Source organism: Mugil cephalus, chromosome 8 (genome assembly GCF_022458985.1).
Source record: "Mugil cephalus isolate CIBA_MC_2020 chromosome 8, CIBA_Mcephalus_1.1, whole genome shotgun sequence".
NCBI classification, from domain to species: Eukaryota; Metazoa; Chordata; class Actinopteri; order Mugiliformes; family Mugilidae; genus Mugil; species Mugil cephalus.
The window spans coordinates 22,308,361-22,322,113 of record NC_061777.1 but is presented as its reverse complement, the minus strand read 5'-3'; the positions used below and the strand labels follow the sequence as shown (position 1 = coordinate 22,322,113).

The 13,753-nt window shown below is 46.4% G+C and overlaps 1 protein-coding gene across 3 annotated transcripts in view; it reads right to left on the bottom strand.

Moving 5' to 3' along the window:
- The window catches only part of tet3 (tet methylcytosine dioxygenase 3), a 39,084-nt gene extending 25,648 nt beyond the window's left edge, over window positions 1-13,436 (bottom strand). The window contains exons 1-2 of one of the 3 annotated variants that reach the window (XM_047590911.1): window positions 5,702-6,183; window positions 4,784-4,843 (exon numbers count right to left, since the gene is read on the bottom strand). Coding sequence is in view for 1 of the 3 variants with exons in the window: in XM_047590914.1 (XP_047446870.1) it covers window positions 13,062-13,427 (366 nt within the window). In the remaining 2 variants the exon portion in view is untranslated. Of the gene's footprint in view, window positions 1-4,783; window positions 4,844-5,701; window positions 6,184-13,061 lie in introns of those variants that run through there. The other 2 variants (XM_047590914.1, XM_047590913.1) reach the window with 2 other exon arrangements.
- Between the last annotated feature and the right edge of the window lie 317 nt (window positions 13,437-13,753).

Genomic DNA, 13,753 nt, shown 5'->3' with positions numbered 1-13,753 from the left:
TTTGTAGGAGGGATGACTGACAACAAAAGTCCATCCTCAGCGGTGTGTGTTGACTCGGCTCGCATGACTAAGCCTGAGTCATCTTTTTCTCTTCTTCTCAACAGAGTCCTGACATGAAAACCACTGAAACGAGATTTTAACATTTCTTTACCAGAACGTTGGTGGCAGTGGGAGGTCTGTGCGTATGGAACACAGGCACAAAAAAAACAACAGAGCACAAACAGTGCTGCACCGGGGGAACAATGGATGAAATTGTTTTTAAGCCATTTAATTCACATTTGAATTTTTCTAGCAGTCGCTAAGCAACTCACAGGAGCATAACGGTCATGACACGAGGGTCCTTTCCCCTCCTCCCGTCTCTTCCTGTCAGCTGACTCCACCTCCGTCCACCACTGCTCCCATTTACCTCCATGCACCCCCATCCCCAACCCACATTGTGCTGCAGCGTAATGGCATCAAGGTCATCTGATCTGACACACGCTCTGCCCCCCCTCGTGCTCTCTTTATGCTCCCTTTTACTTTCTGTCTTTCTCTTTCCCTCGCGTCTCCTCACATGCACGCAGAGGTACGGACACACCGGCAACAGATGCAGAGGCACGCTGTAATGATCTCTCTCCACATATACAGTAGACGCTAGTATGCACACAGTAATGCATTGTTCACTGAGGGTCACTGGGTTTATTGGTGGGTGGGACAAGGGGCTGGCATGCACATTATGCAGTATTTAAGCGTAGTAGAAGCTGCACAAAACGCGTTGAGCTTGATCGCACAAATAAGACAAATAAGACTGCATATTATGAGGACGATTATTCCTTTTGGGTTTTTTTATTTAGAAGATGAGGAAAATTAAATGGTCACAAAAAAAGAAAAAGCGTCTTTGTCTTCCATCCTGAGCAGGTTGGTGTTGGGTTCAGGGTGTGTTTGGGTGTGGATTGTAGTACCGAGTGTAGGGTATCCAGTCTGAGTCATACCTCCTGACATTCGGCACGTGCAAGTCAGCACGAATCACCCAGCTGGGGAAGGCCTAGCCCCCTCCCCCTCACTACTTCTCACAAAGAGAAAGGGAGGAGTGGTTTGAGAGGGAGGGGAGGGAAATAAATGGAAAGGTGCTGATGGGTGGGGGCCTGTCAGGCGAGGTGGAGCCGCAGCAAAATAACGAGGAGGAAGGAGGGGGGGGCTGTTTTTTTTTTTTGGGGGGGGGGAGGCATGTCTTTGTGCTTGAGGTTTGGGACATTAAAAGAACGACGGGAATGTAATCCATATACAGAATAGCCCAGGGTAGAAAATTTTGGACTTGAGACAAAGAGAGTAAGACAGGACGAAGGGAAATGGAAAACAGATGAGTGTAAAATGGACCAAGGCAATTAAAACACCGAGTACCACTATCAGCCAGCCTGAAGTGTGCCAACTCATGAGAAAGAGCCGAGTAGTGGAAACCTGCACAATGATGTAATCATTAACAGAACACTGTAGTTATAAAAAACACTACATGTTTGACAGGTAAAACACTGAGAGATTGGTTAATGAGTATTGGGGGACCACATTTTGCAGTTAAACCAGAAATTTTTCAGACTCCAGCAAGAGGAAAAACAAGAGAAAGTAAGAGGAGCCTCTCTCTGCTCTGCACAGTGGCTGTTAGCCAGCCTTGTCTCTCTCAGGACTTGGGCTAAGATTAGCTTCCCACATGTTCAAGTCAGGCATAGCCGGACTTAAAGGGCCAGTGCACGACTGTGGCAAAACAGGAAAACCTTCACTGTGCCCTATAAAACTGCACATACTTAAATATTCACATGTAAAATTGACTGTTTTTTATACTTCGCATGAAAAGCAGATAATGTCTGAATGAGGCTCCTGAGACTCAAGTGCATTCAGCACATTTCTGAGCAAATGCCAGTTTTATTGTAGACCATTTCTTCAAATATTTGGAAGCAGCCATCATAAAATGAATTAATATTTACATTTTTATGGACCTGTTGGATTAGTGGCTGATAAAAAAAAAAACTCAAACAGCTGTTGTACTGTATTGCATAAAACCTGGCGGTGTCTGGCAGCGGAGGGATTCATGACTGTATAAACTGCATGCCCAGTGGGAGCAGCAGAGGAGCCGCCAGAGAGGTGAGAGTTAAAGAGCAACAGCTGAGGGCTCCTCCCCCTTCTCTTTCCATTCATTTTTTATTAACTGCGGCACCGGGCGGCTGACAACCTCCCACCAACATCAAACGCAGATGCCACCCGCGACGCCAGCGTCCACCGACCGCAACTCATCCTGCCATGTAAAATATGAAGCTTAGGACTCAGTGCAGCCAAGGTCCAGACATGGTCACTGTTACACTGCAGAACTACAAGAAGCGAAGCAGGACAGCCAGACCAGAGACGACTGTCTGCTAATTGCCATTCATTAGAAATGAAGAGGGACACCAGGAGAAGGCCTGGCAGGTTCTTACTGTATATAATAATGATTGCATGAAAGTAAGGCAGCTGTTAGTATCTACAGTATATACATTAGAAATGACACATGAAATCACACATAGAAGTACGGGACGTTCAGAAACACATGGGATAATTCTACTATCAGTGTTGTAGTGAGAATGGTTCCATCCAAGACTAAGATAAGATAATTACTCACATTATAGAGGGTGTTTTATTGTGAAAAGCCTTGAGCTCTGTTTTAGATACTATAATGTCATTATAACCCAGTGACAAGGAATGTTACTTATCTGAACTTATCTAAATCAAGGCCAGGGCAAGAAAGCATAGCTCCAACATCAAAGGGAACAGTTGTGTTAAATAGGCTGAAGGCTATTACAGGCATAACGTCAGTTCTTGACTAAATGGAAAACTTACGGGGCAGAAAATACACTGAAAGGCTAAATGTGAATGGAAGAGGTGATGTAAAACCCTCCACTTCCTGTACTATTCTATACCAAACCACTTCACTACACAAATACACACACGCGCTAGCTGCTCACGTGACCAACCTCGGATGCCGGACTTGCGCTAAATTTAAAGCAATGATGTCATCAGACATTCAGTGTTGCCAAGGAAACTAGGTCAGCGTTAACCCTTTGAGGATGAGGCTGGGGATTCCACGCGCCAAGCCAGACGCACGATTAAGAAACATTCCATCTGCCGCCACGCACTCGGTGGTTTGAGACTTTCTGTCTCTTTCCCACCTGTGTAATGTGCGCAGTTCATCTGATGCATAAAAAGGAAATCCTGTGTATGAGCGCAGAAAAAAAAAAAAAAAGCCAAAATCACACGAATGCAGTCTGTCTTTCTTATAACCTGTTGCGGTAACCACTTACTTCAGTTTTGCTTCCTGAACAGCAGAGAAATGTACCAAAGAAATGCTGCGCTGTAAAACTGAAACAAATCATTCAAAGGGCTGTTGTGTGGGTGATGAAAATACCTAATGCTCATACAGTACGAGCGGTTATTCAAGTTGTCAGAGACAGTGCTGCGAGCTTGACGGGTGTAGATTCAGTTTGTCTGTGTATGACTAGGGAAATGTTTGACAAGGAAGCAGATCTCGACGAGATAAACACTCCACCTAGGACACACACAGCAACCATGACCCAATACAAACGGGAGCTCAGGGAAACCGCAAAGGCAGACAACACAAACCTGTTAAACACAGGAAAGGCCAGTTGAGTTTTTACCGTTTAAACCAGATGGCCGTATATACTTTGTAGATAAAGAGACTGCCTGTATAAAGACAGGGATTAAAACAGGATTAGAGTTAAACCGGAGGGGTTTGTCAGTGATGACATCGGAAATGGGCTGAATAACCTATATTTTCTATTCCTGCGCAAACGCTTGTCCACGCTTGCTACGCTAACATGTTTCTGTGCGCGCATGATGGCAGCCAAATCAAAGGTTCCTTTCTTTCTACGGAGGGTAGGACATCACAAGGTTCTTATAACTCAGACAACAGCGCGTTTGATGTTCAACAGCTCCTCTTTCCTGCGCTCCTTCCACATAAACACACAAGCGTGCCCCGACTCGGCGAGCTGTAGAACAGCAGCTCTCAGCGGCCACGCGCCACAGGTTACTACGCCCGACAATCAAACACGTACGCATGCGTGACCCACTAACTTTTACTCCCTTTACCTCATTTGACTCCAGAACCTAGGAAAAGCAGGACGGCCCCCCTGGCTCCTGAGCCAGCGCGTAAGGGTTCCTCCTCCTCTTCCTCCTCCTCCCTCCTCCTTTCCTTGGTCTCTTGTATCTACACACGCCTGGCTCTGGCACCAATCAGCGGGCAGCGTGGGACGCTTAAAACCGAGGATGCCGCCGCTTTAACACCGAGGCTCGCCGCGGCTCGGAGATAAAGCCGAAGCAACTTATACGCTGAGCTTCCCGGCGTTGTGAAACTCGCTGGGAAGACGGATGTCTGAAAGGGTCTAACTCCGAAGCGCGGCCAGATGAGCGCTATTAAAACAAGCTTGCGTGATCCGCTCAGAGAATGGCAAACAGTCAAATGACGCCGTAGCAAGTCAGCGGAAACGATCACGGGTTTCGCTGCGTAATAGTCTAATTAAACACACACACGCTGAAGTAACATGGACGTGGGGTAGTCATATTTGTAAAAATGCGTGTGAACAGACACAGACAGAGAAGAGGAACTGGTCACTGTGTTGAATAACCACGACTCTTGCGCCTCGTGAGAGCACCTAGCAGCTGAGAATCACAGCAACATGAGCAGAGATTATTCACATGTGACAGGGACAGACATGTACGCACACAACACCACGGAAACCCGGACCCAGAGCGCCTGTCTTACCTCAGCTGCCAGTTCGGGGCTTCCCAAGCAGCCTCGACTGTTGTCCTCAAAATATTCCACCTTTACAGCCATTCAACGGAACAAGAGAGGAGGGCGAGAGAAAGAGACAGAGAGAGAGATGGGAGGGGGTGAGAATAACAATCAATGGAATAATGCGACAAGGGCCTGCTCTAAAAGACGCGTCGTTAAGGACAGTGGAATTGCTAAAAATATTCCACCTATGCCTCCGCGTAGAACGTCTTCCATTCTACACGTTATCTCCCGATCGCTCAGCAGCCCCAAAAAAAAAAAAAAAACAAAAGAAAAAAGAAAAGAAAAAAGCAGCCGTGCACACAAATCTCTTTTCTTTGATTTGTGCTCAAACAGTGAGCCGGCACTTCCCTCTACAGCTGGGACGGCGAATGGGAGGCAGCGAAAACGAGAGTCGGATTCAATTATAGAATTATGTAATGTCTGTATCCCGACCCGGTGCAGCCACCGTAACATATGCACATATACGTTGAAAGTCGGCATAGCCCAGCTCTTTAAAGGGCAGAATGTGTAAAGTGTCAGTGGGTGGCAGAGGAGAGGTTAGCTGGGAGTGGGATGAAATAGGTGGAAATGGTTCAATGCAGCAGGGCTCATGATTGTAAAACAATAGCATCTTCTAATTTTGTACAGCATAATGCCCCCCCACCCTCCCCCCTCCCCCCAGCAACCCTCCTCCGCCACCCACCACCCCCCCCTGTCTACGTGGTCCTGGCTGTCTCTGTGTCAAATGATGTGTTTTGTCTCGAGCTGTTCCTCGGTCCCGCCAACCTCCAACAACACCACCACCACCACCAGACCCCCGCCTCCCCCTCCGCCGTCCCGTCCGTCCCTCCACGCCCCCACCCACCCATCAATCCTAAAAATAAGTCTGGAGTGATGAATATTTACCCTCCAAGCCTCTGAGCTGCCTCGGTTTGTACTCCTCCGTCCGCTGGCCAGATCCCCATCAGAAGACTCCGGCTCCCTCTCGTCTTCACCCCCTTACCCCTCTACCCTTTCTTCTCTCCTGTCCTCTCTCTCTGTCTCTCCACTCTTCTTTCTCAGTCTCTTTCTCGTCTGTGTTCCAGCAGCCCATTCAGGAAGCCATCTTGTGTTTTTAATCTGGTTTTACATGAGCCCTCGTACGCACGTTCTCTCTCTCTCTGTCGCTTGCCGTCTCGCTCTACCCCCTCCCTCCCTCTCTCTCTCTCTCTCTCTCTCCTGCTCATATGCCAGTAGGTCTACTGCACACACGGCTTCTCTCTCTCTCTCTCACACACACACTCACATGGGATTATTTTTTTTCTACGTGATCGCTATCACTCCTTCCTCCTACTCGTTCAGTTTTTTTTCTTATGCATACATGATGTGAACGTCCCCTTAACCACAGCCAACCCCCCCGCCCCTCCGCTCTCTCTCTCTCTCTCTCTCTCTTTAAACAGACACACTCGCGAACAAAATGCACACGAACACACACATGCAAAGAGAGAGCCGGAGAGACGTCACGCCAGAGATAGCACACAAAGGCAGTCTGTCCACCAATCAGAGGCCAGGCTGGGCTTTGCTGCTAGGGTGAAACTGAAGGAGAGCGAGTGATGGTGGTGAGAGAGAGAGAGAGAGAGAGGAAGAGAGACAGAGATAGAGAGAGAGAGAGAGAGAGAGAGAGAGCGAGGGGGAGAGACGGAGAGAGAAATTGGATTTGGTGTAAAAAAGAAGAGGTTAAAATAAAAACAAAAGGCTCTGCGAGTATGTGTTTACATGTGTGTGCGTGAGTGTGAGCGTGTGCAGAGCCATAAAAGGAAGGCCGAAATAAAGAGACAAAGTGAAGGTGGGTGGGAGATGTGTGTGCGTGCGTGCGAGTGTGTGTGTGTGTGGGGGGGGGGGGGGGGGGGGGGGGGATGGGTCCTCTCTATGCTTGCAATTATCTCCTCCAACTCCCTTTCCTGAACAATGCCTCTGGTATGTGGTTTCGCTGAGCACCATCTGTGTCAGGGCTGCCTGTAATAACTGGACTGGACTGCACAAACACATACACACACGCGCGCACACTCCACACAAACCCTGCTCAGCCATACGCGCAATCCCCTCACCCACACTGACAGGCAAAATGCACAATTACACAGCAAAGCCCACCATGCTGACTCAAAGCAAGCGAAGACGCGCATCTCCTAAACGCGTAAGGGTGCTCAACAAAGCTGCATAAGCAAAAGTTGTTGCATTGCACAACTTTACAAATCACCAGCTGGGGAAGTGTTCATATATTCTAATTAATGATCTGCAAGCACCTGCAAAAACTATTTCACTTAAAGGAAAAAACTGCACCTCCTTTTAAACGGCCTTTGCGATGGCGACATACCACGCATATTTCAGAGGCCTGCGTTCATAATGTTTACACATGAGTATAAAAGATCATCTCCAGCTTGGATCGTTTTCAATCAGACCTTCGCGCACGTTCCTGTCAGAGCGCTGAACATTACCACAAAAGCCGAGGGGAAATAGTCTCGTCTAAATCAGCAATCGGGCACCGCAGCCTGGACACGTTTCTCCTTTTTTTAACGAAGCCCTCCTCGTCAGCTTTTGTGCAACGGTGAAATTCAACAAAAACAAATCCATCTGTCAAGATATGAAAAACAGCGGTGAGGTGCGAGAGTGAAAAAAAAATACATAAAAGGGGGCTGACGTATTAGAAACCGCAAGAGGACAAAAGTCCTCAGCGAAAGTTCACGCAGGCTGGCGAAGTCGCAGCGGATCAAGGCGAAGCGGACGTAGGCTACAGCGAGAGGCAGACGGAGAGGATCGAGAAGGGAGAGGGAGCCGAAGTGTGGCACGGTGAGGCGAGGCAGCCACACAGTGACACAGCATTTGTAGTGTCTGTCTGACGCTCTCATATGGCATGGGGAATCCCCTCCGCTGACGTCAGACGGGCCACGTGTGTGTCTGAATGTGTGTGTTTATGTGTGAGTAGAGGCGTGTTTGTGGTAAGATGGACAGCGAGAGTGGCTGCCTGGCTTCAGCGTGCTTCGTTACAGGTGGGACGGGGTTGCCGAGGTACGTCAGCCGGTGGTAGTCGCAGTGCGAGCGTCTCGGTAAAGGCAGCAGTAACAGTAACTGTAGCTAGCTCGATGTGAGTGAGGACGATTCACAGTATCTGTTTAAAGTATTGAGTCTTGTTTGAATGGAGGCAATAGTACAATGAGCTAATACTATGGAAATGGCAAAAGCAGCGGTTATCGTAGGAGTAGGAATAACAAAAAGGAAGTTTAAATGTCGCTGTGGGATGGCTGTTGAACAGTCAAGAGAAACAACGATTTAAATCTCCCCCAAAGAGCCAACCTTCCTCCCAGATTCAGTCACCTCAGCCTCCAACAGACACCTGGCACTCACTGACTGAGCATAATCGCACCAAGACTTTAAATCCTATCTGCTCCTAGACGGCGCCGTGATCCTGACACGCTCGTGCCCTCATTCAGCTTCATTTCATTCACACAGATCCTGTCTGGTGCTGCTACTACCTACTCACATTTAGCAGATTAGCGTCTCCACGGACCAGCAGAGATTCTCACACTCACTACGCACAGACACGGTAGAGGGAGGCTCATTATAGCTGCGCGATGTGAGATTTTGCATTTGGTTGCAGGAGGATGGACAGGGATAAGGGTGTTGAGGTAGTTGGCCTGAGATTAGACAAAGTCTTATTAATGGTATTAACTAATTAAGACAGACTGGCCTCCTCTTTATCCTGACAAAAGCCCTGCATTGCACATCCTACATTTCACACGCTTTAACAATTTACAGTCACCTCTCTCGGGGGGTCTAAGTGGAAGGAAAAACTAGAAAATAGCATTAAACGCATTACTGACTGTACAGACTGTCATTTTGAAAGGCACGTGAATGAAATATACAGTATGTAGACAATTGAACCGTACCCTCTATAGTTTAGATTATGACTAACAGAATCCATGGAACTGGATAGCAGGGCATATTTTGAACAGCCAGGGGTTAGAGCTGCTGTCGGAAAGAAACTCAGCTTCCACACCCATACAGAGGTCAGAGGTCAGAGATGGACAGACTGTGTATGTGCATGAGAGAGTGGCAGTGAGTGTACAACAGCATGGATGGACTCCTCTGATGCTTCACTACACTCAACAAGTTAAGTTCTGTATAAACCGACACAGGCATAACATTATGACCACCTTCCTAATATTGTGTGGGTCTCCCTTGCGCCTCCAAAACAGTTGTGACTCATCAGAGAATGGACATGGGCCTCCCGAGGGTGTCCTGTGGTGCCTGGCAGTTGGGTTCATTTTTTGTTTCCACTTCCTGCTTGGAAGACCTGCAGTGTTGTGAAAATGGGCTGCTGCAATGTCTAGTTTCAAGTAGTTTCTGGGGAGGAGCTTGTCAGGATACAGAAGGACAACGAGATACACAAAAACAGGCTTGCAGTGACATTGCTCCTGTCCTGAGCAATAGAATGACTATGACAGCGTACTGACACAGCACTAAGCAAAAACCTACAGCTGAGGATGATACAGAAACAGTTTTTCAGGTATTTGGTTATAAACCATAGTCAGACTAAGTAATCTTAAGAGATCACCAAAGTATGAGAGTTCATCTTCTGGGCACAATGAAAATCAAGTCTGTGTCAATCCATTAAAAAAATGTGCATGCTTGAAAACTCTGACCAGCTGATGGTCAGGTTAACACTAAATTCACTACTGTCGCTACAGCATTTGAGACTATATGCAAAAGACACGGTTGGAAAAGATTCGGTTGAAAAGAGGAAGCATTCCCTCGGAGGTCACGGGATTTGAAATGTGGAGGTCGTAAACTTCTATTAACCCTTACTAACAAGAGAGCCTCTGATAACGGCAATAGTACAATTGGGGAACCTCTTTGACCCAGCCTGTTTCACTCTCAGTGACTGAACTCATGTGACAATCATGTTCCTGAAATTTTAAAGAGATGTTAGCAACAGTGTCGAGGAATTTGCCTATGAATTGTTACTGTGGTTAGTCTGCAGTGTTCAAGTGTTCTGCCCTGCAGCGCTCTAGAGGTATGGACGAATGATGAAGGATGGATGAAGGATGCTAATCTGCTGTAGACATTTGGGGTGTCGATCATGTGTTGTTGGTGCCACTTTAGAAGCCTCCTAAGCTTGTTACACACACAGAAGTGAGAAATTTTGACGGTTTTGATTGTTTTGGCGAAGTAATTTGTGCTTCACGAGAAACTCCAGTGACGAACTCCGAGGAAGACCTCATAGAGCCCTCGCATCGCAGTATACATCACACTCGCTAAGCATTGTTGGAAATGAGAGATTCAGCATGCACCCACACATAATATGCCCACCTCTCTCCAGGAGAGATTAGCGGTCACACTACGAATATTAGTATCTGGGAGTTCACAGAGTGGCCGCTAGCATTTCCTCTTTTCCGCATCAACCACGTCCACTTCCAATTTCTGACCAATCACAGAACAGTAACCAAAAAAAAAAGTTCTGCTCAGTTGATGTATTGAAAACAAGCTGCGAGAACAGAATAAAGTAATTTTGCTCTGGCAGTTCGAGGAGTGAGAACAAACTTCTTGAGGAGTATGTAACAACCTTCAGTGACCTCAAGAATGCTGATTCAAACCCTGATGTCCTGTTTGTGGTTAAACAAACTTCATTCTTCTTCCTTTAGATTCCAGTTGTTTATTAAGCAATAGGTCAACTGAAATGGGGGCCGTATTAACCTGCTGAACATACACATATCGCCACCTAGTGTGGAGGAGGAGGACATGTTCCCGCCAGTTATTTGATTTTCTCCGCTGCATGTAAACTGGGACAAGGGCCACATTCAGAAAGTCGAATTTTGAGCATAGCTCAATTAAGCTCTGCTTGTAAATGCACTGACTGTTAATGGGGCCTGTTCGGACTAAGATCCGATCACGTAAAAGAGGTGTGAACACCCCCAGGACGCACTGAGAGTTACAATTGAGAGATCTAATCTCTGACCACATCTGAAAATGGTCTGGGTCTCATGTGTCCACATTCCTTTGGTAGTGTGAACTCAGTGCATCCTGAGTTACATTAGGATGCAATGCAAGACCCCTTACACTCAACAGTACTCCTGTGCTCCGTAGTGAGTTCTGCCTCATTCATTCAGAAGAAAATGCACAACCACTACTACAAACAATCATCTGAAAAGGAAAAAGCACCATACATTTAGTATTGAGAGCTTTTTAAAATATTCTGTCTTTGTAGTTCAGGTCTAATATCAGGACAGACATCAGTAAATAACCTGGCAAAGTCATGACGCACACAAATAAAACAGCAGTGTTTATGTTTCTGGAGCAGCAGTAGAGATCCATTCGAGACATCAGCTGTTAAAATATTCTACTGTGACCAAGATGATGTCAGGGTTTATTAACATACAGAGGATAAGACTGTATCTGGAGACACAGTGGGAGCTGGGTTTCAGAATTCATATTGGAGAGACTTTGTTAAGGACATAATGAACTGCTTCTTTCCTGTTTAATTTGTCACATTACAACAAATTAGTAAATGGTGTCTAGTGATCCTATGTATGTCTGTTTCCTGAGTGTGACAATGTTAGCAACAGGTGAGGTGGAGGTGAGGCAGCACTTGTTTGTTCCTTGGTCATGCTTTAGGAGCCTATTTTGTTTTTTTCCTGTTTCTCCCCCTCCACTACTGCTGACCGTTTACTGCGTCTTCCCAGCCTCCTTGACTTTACAGCCCATCCCCCGTGTTTAAAATACCGGTGCACGTAAAAACACACACAATCGCACGTGTGCGCTTCCATTGACACACACGCAAACCCTCTCTCTTTCTTCACTCACCCACACACACAAATACAAAAAGGCCTAAGGTCAACCCCCCACCGTCAGTCAGATCTTCAGAGGTCAAAGGACAAAGCACAGGCAACTGCAGGAATTCTGCAGCTTGCTAGCAAACGCTGTCCACTCACACCCTGTTTAACAGACTAAACCTTTTGCACAGTATCACACATTGGCTTGATGATTAGATACCAAAACGCACACCAATCATACTCACACCCCCTTTATTTATTAACTACATTTAATGTAGATTTCGGTTGGTGTCGCCCTCTGATTTTTTGACAAGTTCGGTTTTCTAGTTTGAGTTTTTTTTTTGTTTTGTTTTTTTGATAGGATGAGGGTGGCAATCGCTCTAGCAGCTTTAACTTCACAAAACAGCTTCATTTACCATGTATATACTACAGTCACGCAGTAATTTGTAGGAATAGGAGTTTGTTGCCTGCATATAACCAAGCCAAGAGCGCTGAGCACCCTCAGGGCAGTGGGCAGCCATGTAAGGGGCAACGGGAGCAGTTTGGAGGATTGAACCAGTGACCTCGCGGCGCCAGAAATGCTTCTCTACACACTAGGCGCACACTCCCACAAATCAGATGTTATCTGACTGGAATTCAAACCAGGGCCACGGTGGTGTGTTCTTATATATAGTACACTTATATATAAATATATCTGATTTGGAAAGACAAACACTTCTGGGGCGTTTAAAGGGATCTTCACAAGCAGTTGCCAGGAGGAGAATAAAATATCCCATTCATGATGTTGAGTCATCAAATGTGAATTTTGGAATGAAACTGCAACCACAAGTGCCTTATCTTGGTCTTTAACTCATCCATACACATACATATACATGTATGGCACGTGCAGCTGGCAATCTCTCTGAGTTCACCCTGAGGAGAAGCAGGTCTCGGCTTGCACCAGCAGCTGCAAAGCTGACTTTTATCTGTCTGAAGTGACTTCTCAAACTAGATGTTTGTTTTGATTGTAATGAATGTACTACACATAGAGGAAGTATGAATGCTATCTCTGCCCACTTCTAGTCTTGTACTCACACACCATGAGCATGGCTCTATTGCGGCACTCCTGGAACATCAACACAGGACATGTGTCTACTGTGAACCCCCGACTGAATGTGTGATGTAATAATATGTGGGGATTTTTTTAGGTTGACAAAAAGTACCAACAAACATTCCCTAGGATGATAGAGCTACTGATAATGCCACCGACAAAACCACCTTGACGTTAGTTTTACGTCATTGTTCAAGTGTGTTTGCTTGTTGCAAGTGCTCCCATGTATCAGTAATAAATGAGCCTGGAAAATAGTCACGGGGATGGATGGATGGATGGATACATGGATGGATTTTCATTTTTTTTTTTGTTCGTTTCTAACATGTCTTAAATTAACATTAACATTACCAGTATCATGTAACTCACTCACCTCCCACTCGTTCCGTCTCTTCTTCAGCTGGTCACATTTGCGCAGCTTGCAGATCTGCTTGCCCGTCTTGCGGTTCAGACAGTTCGCGCAAGTCCCGCAGTTCTCTTTGCGGAGGCAAGGGGTGCAGGCGCCGCATTTCTTCCTCCTTTTCTTCTGGGTGTCAAGAGCAGAGTACAGAGAGGCGTCCGACGCAGACAGGGAGAACAGACCCGCTTGCTGGTGTTCGGCCTCGATGTACGTGCTCAGGGGAGACGTCTTCTCCAAACTTTCCTTTTGCAAGTGGAGTGACTGAACCTCCTCCGTGTCCACAGAGAACTCATAAATGTCCTCGGGTGGGGGATCAGGCCCTCCTTCTGGCCTGGACATGTTGACTGTACCGTCTTGTGTGTATTATTGGAGAGCCTGAAAAACATGGATATGCCCCGTTAGGCTTGAAATCAATACAAGACACCATCAAATGTAGCATGAACTTACCAACAGTTTGGCAGACGGATGACTTGTGTTGAATCAGTCTTTGCAGTGGTCTTTATCTATACAGAGATTAGACCATTTTCTCTGTGGCCCAAAAAAGTTAGTATAATGTTCATCTTGGCTCTGGAGATAATGTCATTATATGGTGTCATTGTTCATTCAGTTGGCCTCAAACTTTCTGGGTGAGTTTGCCGTCCATCTATCCCAAGTACCCTGAGGGA